General features: G+C 40.7%; 1 protein-coding gene across 18 annotated transcripts in view; it reads right to left on the reverse strand.

The window, feature by feature from the left end:
- CLASP1 (cytoplasmic linker associated protein 1) overlaps positions 1-15842 on the reverse strand; it is a 260361-nt gene that overhangs the window by 45637 nt on the left and 198882 nt on the right. For all 18 annotated transcript variants that reach the window (XM_082397804.1, XM_082397807.1, XM_082397795.1 and 15 more), the window contains 3 exons: positions 13049-13212; positions 8690-8768; positions 7502-7645 (listed from right to left, as the gene is read on the reverse strand). In XM_082397804.1, the coding sequence (XP_082253930.1) occupies positions 7502-7645; positions 8690-8768; positions 13049-13212 (387 nt within the window). The remainder of the gene's footprint in view (positions 1-7501; positions 7646-8689; positions 8769-13048; positions 13213-15842) is intronic.

Below are 15842 nucleotides of genomic sequence, written 5' to 3' on the forward strand. Positions count from 1 at the left end.
GTTCTGATTTAGAAGAACTATTCCAAAAGAAAATTTTAGTTAGTGCTAACAGGCATTTCTTACAAATTTCTAAGAGTCAAAAGAAGGGAAAACATATTATGAAACTCTTTCGACTAGAAGCAAACATTTATTTTTCCAAAGACTGTAATATTTAGGATTGCAGTAATTATCCTAAATATTTTTTCCACTATATAGAATATTACATAGAAACATGTTTGCACTACAGAGAAACATGTTTATTTTTGGAAATAAACACCCACAAAAAAACCCACTTCAGTGCTTTTATAATGTTAAAATTAATTCTAGGTCCAGTTAATATAAAATTACTATTTTGTACCTGGAGAAGGAAAAAAACAAAAAACAAAAAAATCCAAAGACCCAAATGTATTTAACCAAAATTAAAACTTAATTACAAATTTTGAAATATCAGTAGAATAACATATTTTACACAATAAAAAACTATCTTTCATAATGTCATAAGCATTTATTAAGCACAGCATTGGGCAAAAGGATCTTACTTTTTCCCTTGACTTCCAAATATGGTCATTAATAGCCTCTCCAACCAAATTAAATCATAAGGGCCAGTGTGCTTTCACAAGACAGGCAAAAAACATAATTATTGATTGTACTAAAACACACATTTCTACATGTCATTATTGGAACAGTTTTAACAAATCGTTATCTGAAGAAATCTATTTCACCATCAATTTAACACACTGTTAATATGATTTGTATAAAAGCAAATTCCCCAAATCATGCAAAGGAACCTGTGCACTAAAAAAAATTTTTTATTAGATGTTAGAAAAAAATGCATGCAGAAAACACTGCACTTCAAAGAGAAACAAAGAAGCAGACTTGAGTTTTGGCCAAGGGAAAAAAAATCAGCATCACCAATTTAGTAAGAAAGTTTAGCCACTTTTTTTTTGTTGTTGACTGCAAATGGCATTAGAAAACTATTAAATGTATTATTACATTTTTGAATAGTATGTTTTTATGTGAAATGTGCCACTGTCTTTAGACCTAATTTCTTCCCAGAATGACAAGATACCTGATACTAAAAATTTACTTGGGGTTTTCCATGAAGCAAATTATAAAACTGGTAGGATCGTTTAGGAACAAGAGGGCTGCAAGGTGACAGGCCTAGAGACTGTGCTAATTCGTGGCTACTTAACATTACTGACTTTTCGTCATATGGGAGAAGAAAGCGCAGCAGACTTCAACTTCTACCCACTGAAGAACCTTCTCTCAATAACCCTGAAGTTGAATTTTGATAAGAAATCAAATAGAAAGACAGGGAATTCTGAAAATAACTCGTTGGACAGATGGTATGTGTGTGATTTACGCATATAAGTGAATATAATTTGTTTTTGCATTTTCCAAAATATAAAATGTAAATGATTTTATTAGTTTTCAAACGTAACCCTCTGGCCTAAAGCTGTTTTCAAAGTAAAATCTTTTTCTGAAACCCAAGCTCCAGAAATGGATGGAAAGTATCATTGAAGTGGATTATTTTAAAAAGATTTCACATCAAAGTTTTAAAAGGAATGAGACTGTTATGATCCTGAAACATTTTATCTACAACTCCCTGTATCAGTGAGGAGTCTGAATACCAGAATGTCCCGGCAAGGATGACAACTGGCTTATGTTTATCGTTACCATCAATATGCTCTCACTGCAGGAATAATTCCAAATATGGGGATGGGCTGCAGAGATTCATTTTAAAAAGCCTGGGGCAGAGCTCGTGTTCAATAATGAGCCCAAAACCAGAGGGTGTCGCTGTCCCAACTTGGAGCTCTTGCCCCACGTGAGGAAGGGCCATTGAAAAGCCAGACCAAAACCTCTGCTGCTGACGTTTTCTAACGGGCAACTCTGGGGCGACGTACTTTAAAGATCAAATGGCGACCTAAAAGGAAATGACTCTCACTTGTGCCCCTACAGCAGAACTTGGGGGATGAGGGTAAAAGGGCCTTCAAATCTCACTGCTAGTGTCTGAAAAGAACCTGCAGGCTCTCGATGGCCTTGAATGCCGTGTGCCTCACAGCAGAAAAGGATTTTCCCAGACAGGAGATCAATAAAACTTTGACAAATGTTTCAGTGTCAGTGTTAATTATGGAAAACTTAAAATTTGAGAAGAGAGGGCTTTTTAAATTTATTAAACAAATATTACTGCTCCCTTCAGATTGTGATTAAAATTGCTTTAGAAAAACCACCAAAGAGAAGGTATTTCAAAACCTTCTGACATTTTAAATTTAGTATCTCTCCATTGCTATTTCGTTAAAATATGGTAGAAGCCTGTCTGCAACGTGGCTATTTCTTTGGGAAGGCAGTTAATCATAAAACACACCAAAACACAACATTTACACAGGTGCACGCACGCACGCGCACGCACGCCCTGGCTCACGTAGTATTATGTTAATTTTAGGGTTCTTCAAAATCTTCTCAGTGTCTTCACAAGGGTAATCAGGAGTAACAATCTCAATGCAAACAGTGAAGTGTCTTTTTGCAAGTTAGTACACAGTTTTAAATCTACCTGTTTACAATTTTCTTCCAAGTTTCCTTCTCCAGGCCCAGAGCAGGTGGAGGCTGACCTAGTGGGGAAATCCTCACCTATTCGACTACGCTGAAGCGGGGACGGACAAACAGGAAAGGGGTAGGGTTTAATCAGAGACAAGAAGCACGCGCTCAAAACCATGGTTATTGTAAGGTATTTGGCTTCTTTTCTAAAATCATATACATAGAGAGAGATTATACAATCTGAAAGTCTATGAATAATAACGGAACAGTAACAGTACCCTTAACAATAATAACAGGAACTGCCAGTGTTAAACCTCCATCATTTGCTAAGTCCTTCATAATCATCACAACCCCTCCTGGAAGTAGCAGTGTTTTTGCAAACAGATCAAAATGAGACTTGAGCGAGGCAGTCATATTCAGCTGAGGTTCAAATCTTATTTGATGGTGAAAGTCTGAGCTTTTAGATTAGGACACGCTGCCTATATATAATCAGAGATTTAAAATTTTTTTCAATTAGAAATGTCGACTTTTGAAGGCTATTTATATACTTTTCCTGCTCCAGGAAACAGCATCTCTATAACCTCTAATTTTCTTTGCCACGTCTTTATCTCCCACCTTTCTCAAAACAACATCTGGGGGCTCATACATCTGTTAGTTCACTTGACAAAGCAGGTGCGCAGTGTTAGAGAATCACGTATGATAAGGAAACATACAGGGATTCTGAACCCTAAAATGTAAACATACCATTAAAATTTCTATTGTCATTACCGCATTCCCTTTGCCTGATGGGAAAAAAATCTTCCTAACGCTGGAAAATATTTGGACCAGCAGCAAAACTAAAGCAACCCTCAAGCAGTTAACAGCTGAAGCTACAACAACAAACAAAGCAGTATCTATCTAGGTTTTTATATGCTTTATTGCACTTGGTCCTCCCGACAGTGCCTAAAGCAAATATCATGATTCCCATTTCACGGATAATAAACAAGGATTCAGAGGTTAAACTACTTGTTCACACCGATAAAAAGTAGCAGAGGCAGAAGTCAACAGAGGTCAACTCTAGAATACACTGTATTATCCTAATACAGACACAGTGCATTAAGAAAGGTCTAGTGATTTCTCCAAAGAAGATATACAGATTGCCAACAAACACATGAAAGAATGCTCAACATCATTAATCATTAGAGAAATGCAAATCAAAACTACAATGAGGTATCACCTCACAACGGTCAGAATGGCCATCATCAAAAAATCTACAAACAATAAATGTTGGAGAGGGTGTGGAGAAAAGGGAACCCTCTTGCACTGCTGGTGGGAATGTAAACTGATACAGTCATTATGGAGAACAGTATGGATGTTCCTTTAAAAACTAAAAATAGAACTACCATACGACCCAGCAATCCCACTACTGGGCATATACCCTGAGAAAACTATAATTGAAAAAGAGTCGTGTACCACAATGTTCATTGCAGCTCTATTTACAATAGCCAGGACATGGAAGCAACCGAAGTGTCCATCAACAGATGAGTGGATAAAGAAGATGTGGCACATATATACACTGGAATATTACTCAGCCATAAAAAGAAACGAAACTTAAGTTATTTGTAGTGAGGTGGATGGACCTAGAGTCTGTCATACAGAGTGAAGTAAGTCAGAAAGAGAAAAACAAATACCGTATGATAACACACATATATGGAATCTAAAAAAAAAAAAAAAAAAAAAAAGATTGTGAAGAACCTAAGGGCAGGACAGGAATAAAGACGCAGACGTAGAGAATGGACTTGAGGACACAGGAGGGAGGGGGAAGGGTAAGTTGGGATGAAGTGAGAGAGCAGGATGGACATATCTACACTATCAAATGTAAAACAGATAGCTAGTGGGAAGCAGCCGCAGAGCACAGGGAGATCAGCTCATTGCTTTGTGACCTCCTAGAGGGGTGGGATAGGGAGGGTGGGAGGGAGACGCAAGAGGGAGGGGATATGGGGATAATGTATATGTATAGCTGATTCACTTTATTATAAAGCAGAAAGTAACACACCATTGTAAAGTAATTATACTCCAATAAAGATGTTAAAAAAAAAAAGAAAAAGGAAAGGTCCAGTGTATGTCTGTGTAGTTTGGTCTACACAACTCTCAGGACTCCCATACGTAAAAAATGGAAAAGGTTACTTTGGGAATAAAGCAGGCCAGTTAAAGCCAGGTGGGGCTTCTCCATCCATCCAAGTCAGTCCCAGACAGGCAAGCGTGCCTCCTGATGACTGGCTCGTGCTTTGGTTTAGGTTGTGTTTCCTCCCTCCTCAACATCTTAAATATTCAAACACCCGACTGGCTCTGAGAGGAAACACCCCAGAACACTGACATAAAAAGAGAAATAAAATATCAAAAACACTGAAGTCAGTAAATCAGAGTTGTGTCAGCTTAAAATGTGTCTGAGGTGCTTTCCCAAATAGGAGATACATGGCAGGAGCTGCACTGCCTGCAAACTTCCCGAGTATTGTTTGTATAAAGTTAATATTCTCCGAGGACAGGGCCAGTATGGGAGTTTCCTGCATAGATTTCAGACTGAAGGGCTCTTCTAGTATTTAGAATGTAACCTCGCCCTACTCTTAGGAAATTAAGTCAGGACACCAACAGGAGAACTTGGTTCATGATCGGAAAGTGCTTTTCTGATCATGAAAATCGCCAAGATTTCCCTAGCACCTGATACAACCTTTTAATAACTCTGCAAATTACAGGTGAGGCAAAACATATGTCTACTTAGAAGAGATAAGCAAGCAAATCTTTAGTGCACTAAATTATCCAGATGAAAAAGGTGCCTGTTTTCTTTCCTTGCAGCTTTAAAATAATAGTAATGACAATTTAAAATCTTAGCACAGAGTGATATATACCATATCACAATTTCTAAGTATTTTAATTTACTTAGGCACTACATTCATTTAGACCATCTTTAGAACACATCTCAAATTCCCCAGAGAATCAGCGGCAACCAGGTCAAGACTATGTCAGCAGCTTGCGTGCCCGAGGTTCAGTCCCAGGGGAACGGTCTAAACTGATGGGCCTCAACACTGCATTAAAAATCAGCCAAGAGTGGAAGGAGCCCCGGCCAGACACAGAGCAACGCCCACACTCCACCCTGTACCAGTGAAGCCAAGTGACTTCGGGGAGAGCACAGCAATCTAGGTTAGTTTTCATTGCAGCCAGGACTGAGAACTACTGACGTAAAGCTTTTCAGCTTCCTCTGAGGGGCCGGGATTACTGTCCCAGAGCCCAGGTTTGACCTCAGCCTGAAGGTGGGGTGTTTGGCAGTCCTCACGATGGGGAAGGGGAAGACGTACGGGCAGACACTGGAGGCAGACACCAGTGGAGACCAGATCACACAGCAGCGCTGTATGATCCAAAGTAACCTAAAAGAGTTAGAGACCTAACAGTAAATGAGTCATGTGACCTCGGCAGTCACCATTCTAACCACACCTGACTTGAGCTAGTATAAAGTAAGTTGAGTGTTTTGATGCCCCAGGCTAGATAACTCAAGGAAAAACATTCCTCTAGTGTCCTGATTAGAAAGGTTAGGACAATAAATCCGAGTTCAAATGTTTAATGTGCATGTCCAGAGAAAGTAGCCATAATGACCAAAGCTGGCTGTTCCCATACAGGCCCGAATCATGATAACGTGCATGTCTAAAACATCTTCCAGCCCCACGGGAGGGAACACGTCAGTAACTTTCAATTACAAAAACACATACTCAGATAGACACACGTACGTAACTCAGCGTGTTATGCCTAAACATAGGAAGTTGTACTTGGGCTCTTGTATTTCTTGGTTGATCTGTGACTTTGAAAACTGTAACACGAATATCTCTTTCTGACGTTCCAATCAACCAAATCATGCCATCACCTCCCAGTGTACCTCCCTAGTCCCAAAGAGGCTTAATGGTTAAATTAAAGGTTGCCAGTAAAATGCTGAAAAATAAATATTGAAACATTTTACAAACGGATCATAAATCAAAAACATTATTTTCTATTAGAACAGTAATTTTGAATGAGTGCTTTAATAAAATTCATCCTTGTTTCTTTGACCTTGGACAACTCAGTTTATTACTGTACAATGGCTAGAGAATTACATTGGCTGTGACCCTCTCCCAAAGAAACCCTGCAGGTGATTCTTTGTTTCCCTTCCTTGGATTCCATTAGAGCAGGAGCTAGGTGTTCAGGGGCATTTGGAACCACAACAACCTTGCTAACTACCTCTTGGAATCATCCTTAACCCTGCCTTGACCCAAGTGGTCCACGATACCAACTCTACCCCAAGGCCAAAGGACTATTTTGGTACGGATGGCGGTGGAAGGGGTATACTACGGGGAAAAAAGAAAAGAAAAAAAAAAAAGCAAGGTTCATGATTACACACAAGTAACCAAAATCAAGTACTTTTTTTAGTCTGAAACCAGAACTAAGAAATCTGGTTTTTAACAGTAACTTTGAAAGGCTAGTTTGTTTACATATAAAGTAAAAGAACAATGGCCTGACAGGAAGAGAATAATAGAAACAATAAAGAGAGCGATAATTTACACTTCCTGCGTGCTTATAACCTGTCAGGAATTGATCATGCTTTTAACATATATGAATTCATCTTCATAGTAGTCCTAAGGCAGAATACTACCTAGGAACAGAAATAACAGGGTCCTGTGCTCCCTCCACTGTGTTATATGCCTTTCAATGTGCCATTTCAGAAGAAAATAGCAAATATTTCTCTTCAGGTGACTGAAAAAAAAAAAAAGCAACAACACAACATCTTGGTATCAGGGTGTCTCCCATGATACAAGATTTCAGATTTTCATTTTGATCTTCAGAGACTCCAACTAGACAGAGCTGGAGGGACAGGAGCAGAGCCTTGGTTTCCTAGAAAAGGAGCGACAGTGGTTTGCGTGTAGGTTTGTGGGTGGTTTACAAGTTCCCATAAATTCCTCTTCGTGACACGCGCCTAAGGACATACCTTTCTCACGTCTGAACTCTTTGGTTCTGTCGTCCAGGTTATAATTCTAGAAACAGCAAGCCTTGTCTCACTAGAGTTTATGAAATCTGTTGGGTCCATCTGCCTGGCGAGAGACTCGATGTACTTCAGGATTGCAACTTTGACCTGAAAGATCCAGCCGATTATAAACGGTAAGTACACTTTATAAATCTTTGAACAGAACTCTTAACTGGTGCTCAGAGGAGAGTACACAGTACTGAGGGGAGACCGCCTCTCTCCTGGACTTATGTTCCTACACGCAGGGGCCTCCAGCAGGGAAAAAGCATGAGGTGCTTCCGAGGGAAGCCTGGGAACAGAAGGGGGGCCTGCAGCCTAACCCCCTGCTCTCTGTGGCTGCCGGGCCTGCAGAGAAGGAAGGCTCTGCTCCTCACAGACGCCGCAAGACACGTGCCGGGCAGGAGCCCACGGAGGGGTGAGGGGTGGAGGCACCAGGGGGACCTCCAGCTCTGCCACCGACCGCGGGGCAAGTACAACTCGGTGCGAGTTTTACTTTTCAGCCACTCTAGGCCAGGTCTTGCAAGGCAGCACTGAGGGTAATTCAAGCTGACAATTCTGCTCTAACTTCCCCACTGAGGTCTCACTTGGTTTTGACCTCAGGGAGAAAAGGGTTACTTTTTATTGGGCCTCTCCTAAAAACCTCAGCAAAATTAGTGATGGAAGAACAGACAATGTACCTGATGCCATTCAAAGGAGCACGTCCTCCTTCAAATACCATTCGTTTGTTCTTACAGGTATGATGTTTATAAAACATGTCACAATTCATTTTTCATGTGTTACGATGTTAATATGAAAAACATTCTGATAAGATACCTATTTTAACACATCAAAAATTTCTACATTAAATATTCATGTGAAACATTGTAATAATGCCCAAATGTTGGTGAGGATGTGGAACGATTGGAGTTCTCAGACACCGCTGGTAGGAATATAATTTGATATAACCATTTTGGCAGTTTAAAATAAAGTTAAGCATGTCCCTACCCAATAAACCAGCAACTTCTCTACTATGTACTGAACCAAGAGAAATGGAAACATGTTGCTCACAGCAGATTTACTCACAATAGCCAAATATGAGTCATGTATAAACAAGCATATTTTAAGCAAATTTGACTTCTAGAGGTTGCACTGTAATGACAAATAGTTACTGACCTTGAGGTTAGGAGTTTGGGTTTGATCCACAATAAATCTCATCAAAATGTTAAATTGCTGATCAAATGGAAAGGAGTCCCTAGGTTTAAAAAAAAAAGTATTTTAAAAGACAGACTTATTACAAAAAACAATGTAAAATCATGTAAGAAACAAAAATACACTATTATAGATTCCTCTAACATATGTAAAAAGCAAGCATGTTTATATTTTTTAAATATTACTTTTCATTTTATGTAAATACTAAAGTAATACACATTACATAGAAAACTTATTTATTTTTTGTTTTGTTTTTTGGTTTTTGTTTGGCTGCACCGCATGGCGTATGGGATCCCAGTTCCCGGACCAGAGACGGAACCCGGGCCCGGCACTTGAAAGCGCCGGGTCCTAACCACCAGACCGCCAGGGAATTCCCTAGAAAATTTAGAAAAGGGGAAATCTTGTTAAAAGTCCCAAAACACATAAACTGAGCAATGAACACCTGCTTGCCTTCTTGGGATCTGCTCGTCTTCTTTCCAGACACCTTTCGGAATACTGCTCACATGACAAACACTTGCATCGCCCAAATCTAACTTTTACATCCAGGTGAGGCTGCCTGCAGCTGCCCTTGCTGAAGCTGCCTGCACAGTTCCTGGGGTCCTCGCTGGGTAACCGCCCATGAGCTGGCTTTGTGCGGTCACCACAGAAGAGCGCCCGTGGGACGCTCACCCAGAAACACGCCTCTGCAGCTACAGACACACACAAGAGCCTGGGACCCTAAGAGCCCCACTCCGGCTCCACTTCTCGCCTGCGACTCATCTCATTTCTCGTGGTCCTCTCACATTTTTGATCCAACTGAGTAACCCCGAGGGCTCTTGGCGAGCAAAACTCAGTGCCCTCTCCCTTAAAAAGCCACAATTACTAGTATGAGTTTAAAATTGCCTGAAGGAGCCCTTGTGCCTAATGCAGATGTCCCTTCCATGCTAACAGGAAAGATAATGCAATGCAAAGATCTATTCCAACTGAGGCTGAGTGACTGCATCGCTTTGTTTTAGACTCCCTTAGAGACGATTCTCAGTGTACGGAAGGATAGTAGAAAGAAAAGGGACGCAGGTTCGAATCGTTCAGATTACAGGACTGATTTGAAATTTAGATAAAATAATACAAGAAAAACGTAAAGTGTGTGGCACATACTAGTTACTAGTAGTACCACCATCATAATTACTAATAAAAAGTAAACTTGACCAACAGCACATCCTTTTCTCCCGCATCTATTTGTATCCAGGACGCTCTGAGGACCACCTCTGGAAGCAAAGCGCATCTCAGTATATATGATTTAAGTGACTCATACTGGTCACACATCAAAGAAACAAACCACACACAAAACACCTCTCCTTTCTTCTACAGCAAAGGGAGGATGGAGAATACATCTGAGTAATGGGTGTATTTAAGCTGGAGCTGTGCCCTGCTGTCGAGTGCAGCCAAAGGAAAGGAAACTGAGGCAGATTCACAATCAGGTCTATCACCTGAGGAACAGCTCTGAGACGCCCTCGGTACTCACAATCCTAGATAAGCTGAAAGAGCTAAACATCTCAGCTGCCGAGAAAAAGGGACACATGCTTTAGGGACCTAGGCCAGGGAATTCCCCAGAAGAGGGTTCTTAAAGGAATGAGGCATCCAGGAGCACTAATAGGAGGGCACAATTATTTCCCTTAATCACCGAAGATCAGAAATATAATCGTAATATTTCCATCATCCCTAAAAATCTGAAATGGATCTTCTGTCATTCATAAATTCACCTAAATTAAGGAAGCAATCTACAGGCTAAAGTCTGGCTTACAAATGTTTTCCTTGGCTTTCACAGTGTCATTTAAAAAAAAAAAATCTTGAATATCTTGCCTTAATCCACATTTCTGACCTCTCTTGAAAAGCTTGGACCACCGGGCCCACATCCCCTGTGACCACAACTCACCGCAGCTCCCGGCCTCTCGCGTAACCGCCCTGCTGTTTACATCGCTCGTGTATCATCAGCTGCATCAGCTCAGCCCCTCTAGTCAACCTCTGGCCAAACTGTGAGGAATCCACTGGTGTAGAGGACTGTCCCCCAACTGCACTACACTTAGTCACCCACAGGCGGGATGGTGCCTGAAAGCCTTACTGCAAATACAGTACGTTACACTGAGTTCACTGAAAATCTAAAGGGAAATCTACTTGGATAATAAAACTCTGTAGCAGCACAAATTACACAGATCTCTGGGGTCGGGGACCAAAAGAAAAGCTGGCATCACCGTGTAGAGGAACAAATGTAGGCTTGGCAGCCAGAGACATCTAACAGATGCAAGCGCGGGGGACAATGACGGGGCAGCGTGATGCCCTCCACACTCTCCCGCAGGCCAGCCGGCGACCACAGGACACACAACAGAGTGACAACCGGCTCTCCTGCATGCTGGCTCCCGGGCTGCCACGAGCAGGAAGTGGGGCTCTGGGTGTGTCAAGTTACTCTCTGTTTCCTAATTTTATAATGAAATGAGAACGGTCCTTCCATTTTGACAATTCTATGATACCTACTCATATCCCAGTTTGCAGTTAACGGGTCATATAAAAGTTACTATGCTGATGATGATTTTCTGAGTGACCTGGAGACATCTGTTTATTCTTTTAAAAATTCAGCAATCTGACACATTCCTTTCCGTCATCCACCAAATCACAACCAAGACATTACTGCGAACCGTCTTCTGAGATCATTCAATTTCTATCACTCGTGTGTCGAGGATTTACTATCGCACAGGCAAAGATCAGAAGTTTGTTTCCAAACAATAACAGCACAGAGTCAATTTTTTTACACTTTTTCTGAGTCTCAGTAGCTTTTCTTTTCTCATAAAGGGCAGATGGGCTACAAATATTATAAGTGTGTTATCATCTCCAGTCAATGAACTGTTAATAAAAACTATTCCTGGATGAACACGAACCCTACACCACACATGAACAGAAAAATTTCTAGTGTGCCTTACAAGAGGTTGAAGTCATAAAAATACTGAGGTCTTCAGAAGGATGCTCATAAATATTCTTAAGTGTTTTTCAAAGAGAAGAGAATCAATTTTCAATTTTTTTTTTTTTTTTTTACATTTGTCTTAGGCATTCACAAAAATAATGTCAACTCAAGGAAGATATGGGCATTTCATCTCATGGATTGTTGGGATATTTCAACATATATGTTAATAAGAGAATGTGGGAATTAAGTAAGAAAGTAGATATTCAAGTGGGTGACAAAAGCCACAGGTAACAGAATGACAAGAAACCACCTACAAAGACTCTCATAGTATCAAAATGGTCTAGTGCCCCCGCCCCACCAGTAGACATTTTCCCAAAGAGGACATACAAATGGCCAACAAGTACATGAAAAGGTGCTCAACATCACTAATTATTAGAAAAATGCAAATAAAAACTACAATGAGGTATCACCTCACACCTGTTAGAATGGCCATCATCAAAAAAGACAAGAGATAACAAATGCTGGTGGGAATGTAAATTGGTGCAGCCGCTATGGAAAACGGTATGGAGGTTCCACAAAAAAATCAGAACTAGCGAATTCCCTGGTGGCCTATCGGTTAGGATGCGGCACTTTCACTGCTGTGGCCCACGTTCAATCCCTGGTCAGGGAACTGAGATCCCACAAGCCACGTGGCGCAGCCAAAAAAAAAAAAAGAAAAATTAGAACTACCATATGAGCCAGCAACCCCACTGCTAGGTATGTATCCAAAGGAAATGAAATCAGTATCTCAAAGAGATATCCAACCCCATGTTCACTGCAGCACTATTCACAACAGCCAAGACATGGAAACAACCTAAGTGTGTTGATGGATGAACGGATAAAGAAAATGTGGGGTACATATAAATGGAATATTATTCAGTCATAAAAGAGAAGGAAATCATGCCATTTGTGACAACATGGATGAAACTTGAGGGCATCACACTAAGTGAAATAAGCCAGATAGAGAAAGACAAATACTGCATGATATCACTTATATGTGGAATCTTAAAAAAAAAAAAAAAAAAAGTCAAACCCATAGAAACAGAGTAGAATGGTGGTTGCCAGCGCCTAGGGGGGTGAGGGAAATGGGGAGATGTTGGTTAAGGGTGCAAACTTCCAGTTAACAGTTATAACACTTGCTAAGAGAACATATCTTGACTGCTTTTACCACATAAGCAACAAAAAATGGTAATTATGTGAGGTGAAGGATGTGTTAACTGACACTGCAGTAATCACTTAGCAATATATACATGTATCAAATCCTCACATTATACACTTAAAACTTACACAATGTTGTATGTCGGTTTTACCTCAAAAGCTGGGAAAAAATGATCTTGCCCCCAAACACTTGCCTTGTGACATCGAGAGCCTTCTGAACTTTCGCTTGCACAGATCCAAGCAAATCTGCTCCCATTTTCTTAAGTAATTGTGTGAGAAGAACAAAAAGCCAGTCTTGCAAGTCATCCTTATGAATTATTATAAAATCCACAAGAGTCTCCAAAAACATACTGAAAACCTAGACACAAATGGAAACCAAGTATTTCACATATTTGATTCATGATTTCCTCCCAAGTCTCCAAAATGATAAAAATGCCCATCTTGGCTTTGTCTAGAATTGCAACTGGGGTTGACACTGTCCACAACTGGACATGGCATAGGAGGCAAATAAACGCAGTTACAAGAACAGATAAAGGAAAAGGGGTCGGAACTTACTCTCTGGTGTGAATTCCACCGCAAACCAGGCCATGCAACGAAACAGATTCCATGTTAGTTCACAGTGAAGTCATACAAGTTTCATGCAGTTTCTTAAAAGGCCTGAAAAGGCTACAAACTGACGAAATAACTCTCCCCTCCCTCTACATGCCTTTAAAATTCAGTACAGAGAGAAATTTAACTTTGCTGAAAATATGAATCTAATCCTGGAGGTCTTTCTTTTCTTTCCTTTCCTTTCCTTTTTCCTTTCCTTCCTTCCTTCCTTCCTCCCTCCTTCCCTCCCTCCCTCCCTCTCTCTCTCTCTTTCTTTCTTTCCTTTCTCTCTCCCTCTTTTTCTTTAAAAAACCTTTTAACCATCATAATTCTATACTATTATTGCTCATTACCTAGCATTCAACAAAAACTATTATAGGATGAGGGAAACAAAAACTTGCATATGTATTGCTTTTCATTTCAGTCATCTATTTTGATGTATGCCCGTTCAGATATTATAAAGTGTTATCTTTATGAGAAGATATTATAAAAGCCATACCAATCTTTATAAAAGATTATGGCTTGGGATGAAAGACACCGACGGTTGACATGGTCCTCACGCCGCTGTGTGACCATCAGTGCTCCCTACGGTGACACAGAGCTCACGGTGCATCACCCCTGAACCAGTCTCAGAGAGGTTAGCGGTGGCACTGTGCGCCCTACTTGGTAAATGAGTCCTGCTCTCCTGGGACAACCCGGCTATCACAGACCTACTCAACTCTAGCTCAGCAACTATTAACCACCAGGGGTCTCCCGTGAGACAGCTCAGAAGGAAGTAAACGAGCCCCAGCTGTGGGATTCCTGGCTTAGCACAAAGGCAGCTAGCAAATATTTACTAAACTGAGACCTGCAAACTCACTGTACAAGAGCCTTCTGATGGAAACAAATTTCCTTCTTTATCCTCACATTCTGGTTCTGAATCAGCAATCTAGAGGTGACAGGTAATAGAAATTTCATCAATGTCCAAATCCATCTAATATCCCTTATGCTATACATCTTATGAATCTTATGCTTATGCTTTAAATCGTACTGCTTTTAATACTATCTTAGAGAAAATCTTGATAATTATATCTTTGGATATCTACCTGGCCCTTAAACTCAACGTTTCTTGGATTTTATTAATACTGTGAATGTCAACCTTGCTATGAGGGTCATAACAGAAATTTTAAGACATGCTTTAACACCAATATTGAGGAGAACTGTTGCCCCCGCCCCAAAAAGGAGCACCCCTGCATTCATTCTCCTATGCTCCCGTGAGCATTTCAAAAGGTAGGGAGGGGCCCTGTGTTGTTTTCTGTATCCCTAGCCCAGAGTGGGTGCTCAGTAAATGCTGAATAACTGCACGGATGGATGGATGATTGACACTTCACGGACAATTCCTGCGAGGAGGAAAGGGTAGGAAAAGAAGGGGGATCACAGTAACTGGCTAGACTTTCTGGCCACCACAGGTTTCTTTCTCCCAGGAGGATTTAGAAGAGACCATTTTTACTAGGAAAATGACAGTGTAAGACAGTTAAGTCTTGCACATCAAGCATTTAAGATTTGCTGGTGCTGATTTCTGGTTCCCTCAATTTCTACTTTAGTTTCTGTCCTTTATCTACCCTTTAACTTTCCTGATATCTTCATTCCTCTGTTTTTTCTTTCTCTAAAACCATCGAACAGCAACAGCCTGCAAAGGCTTCCTCCCAAACAATGGTATTTATTTAAAACCTAGACTCCAAGTGAACTTTTGTCAAGGGTCCCGCTCTCAGCTCCACTCCTAGAAAGGGCCTGTCCCTCACTCCTGGGTGCTCTCCACTCAGCAGGGACTCCTTCTCAAAAGGCAGTCCTCCTCCGGTCCCCAGGAGGTGTAGGCACCAGCTAAGTGACCACCATCCAGCAAATTCTTAGAGGCGGCAATTCTATTGGTGTCTGGAGAAATACTTAATGTGGTTCTTCAGTAAATCCATTTTATAAATGCTTCCATTTGTCTATCTTGTCCCATATAGACAAATTCTACATGGGTACCAAAAAAAAAAAAATTTACATAACTTGCTTATTTTCTTCACTACTGTAACTTTTTTCAGGAAGGCATTATATTATAATACACTGTTACATACTAGCACCCAGCCCACCGCTTGGCTAAGTAAGTGAAAATATTTGCTGAATAAGTAAAAGACTACATCTCATTCTCTCCATGGTAACCCTTACTTGAAACACACTTTATTTAACTTGATGTTGTATGGGCATTGGAAGTTTCTAAGAATTCCGTTTTCAGAAGCCATAACAGACTATTGCTGAAATTGGGGTTCAGTCTGTAAGGTCTACACTGTGCTGCGGGGCTGGTATCCCACTCTGAAGTCGTGTATTATGCGGCCCACACAGACATGCAGAGAGGAACACAAGTGGGCAGGTTCCCCA

The sequence above is a fragment of the Balaenoptera borealis genome (assembly GCF_965194805.1).
Source record: "Balaenoptera borealis genome assembly, chromosome: 6".
NCBI classification, from domain to species: Eukaryota; Metazoa; Chordata; class Mammalia; order Artiodactyla; family Balaenopteridae; genus Balaenoptera; species Balaenoptera borealis.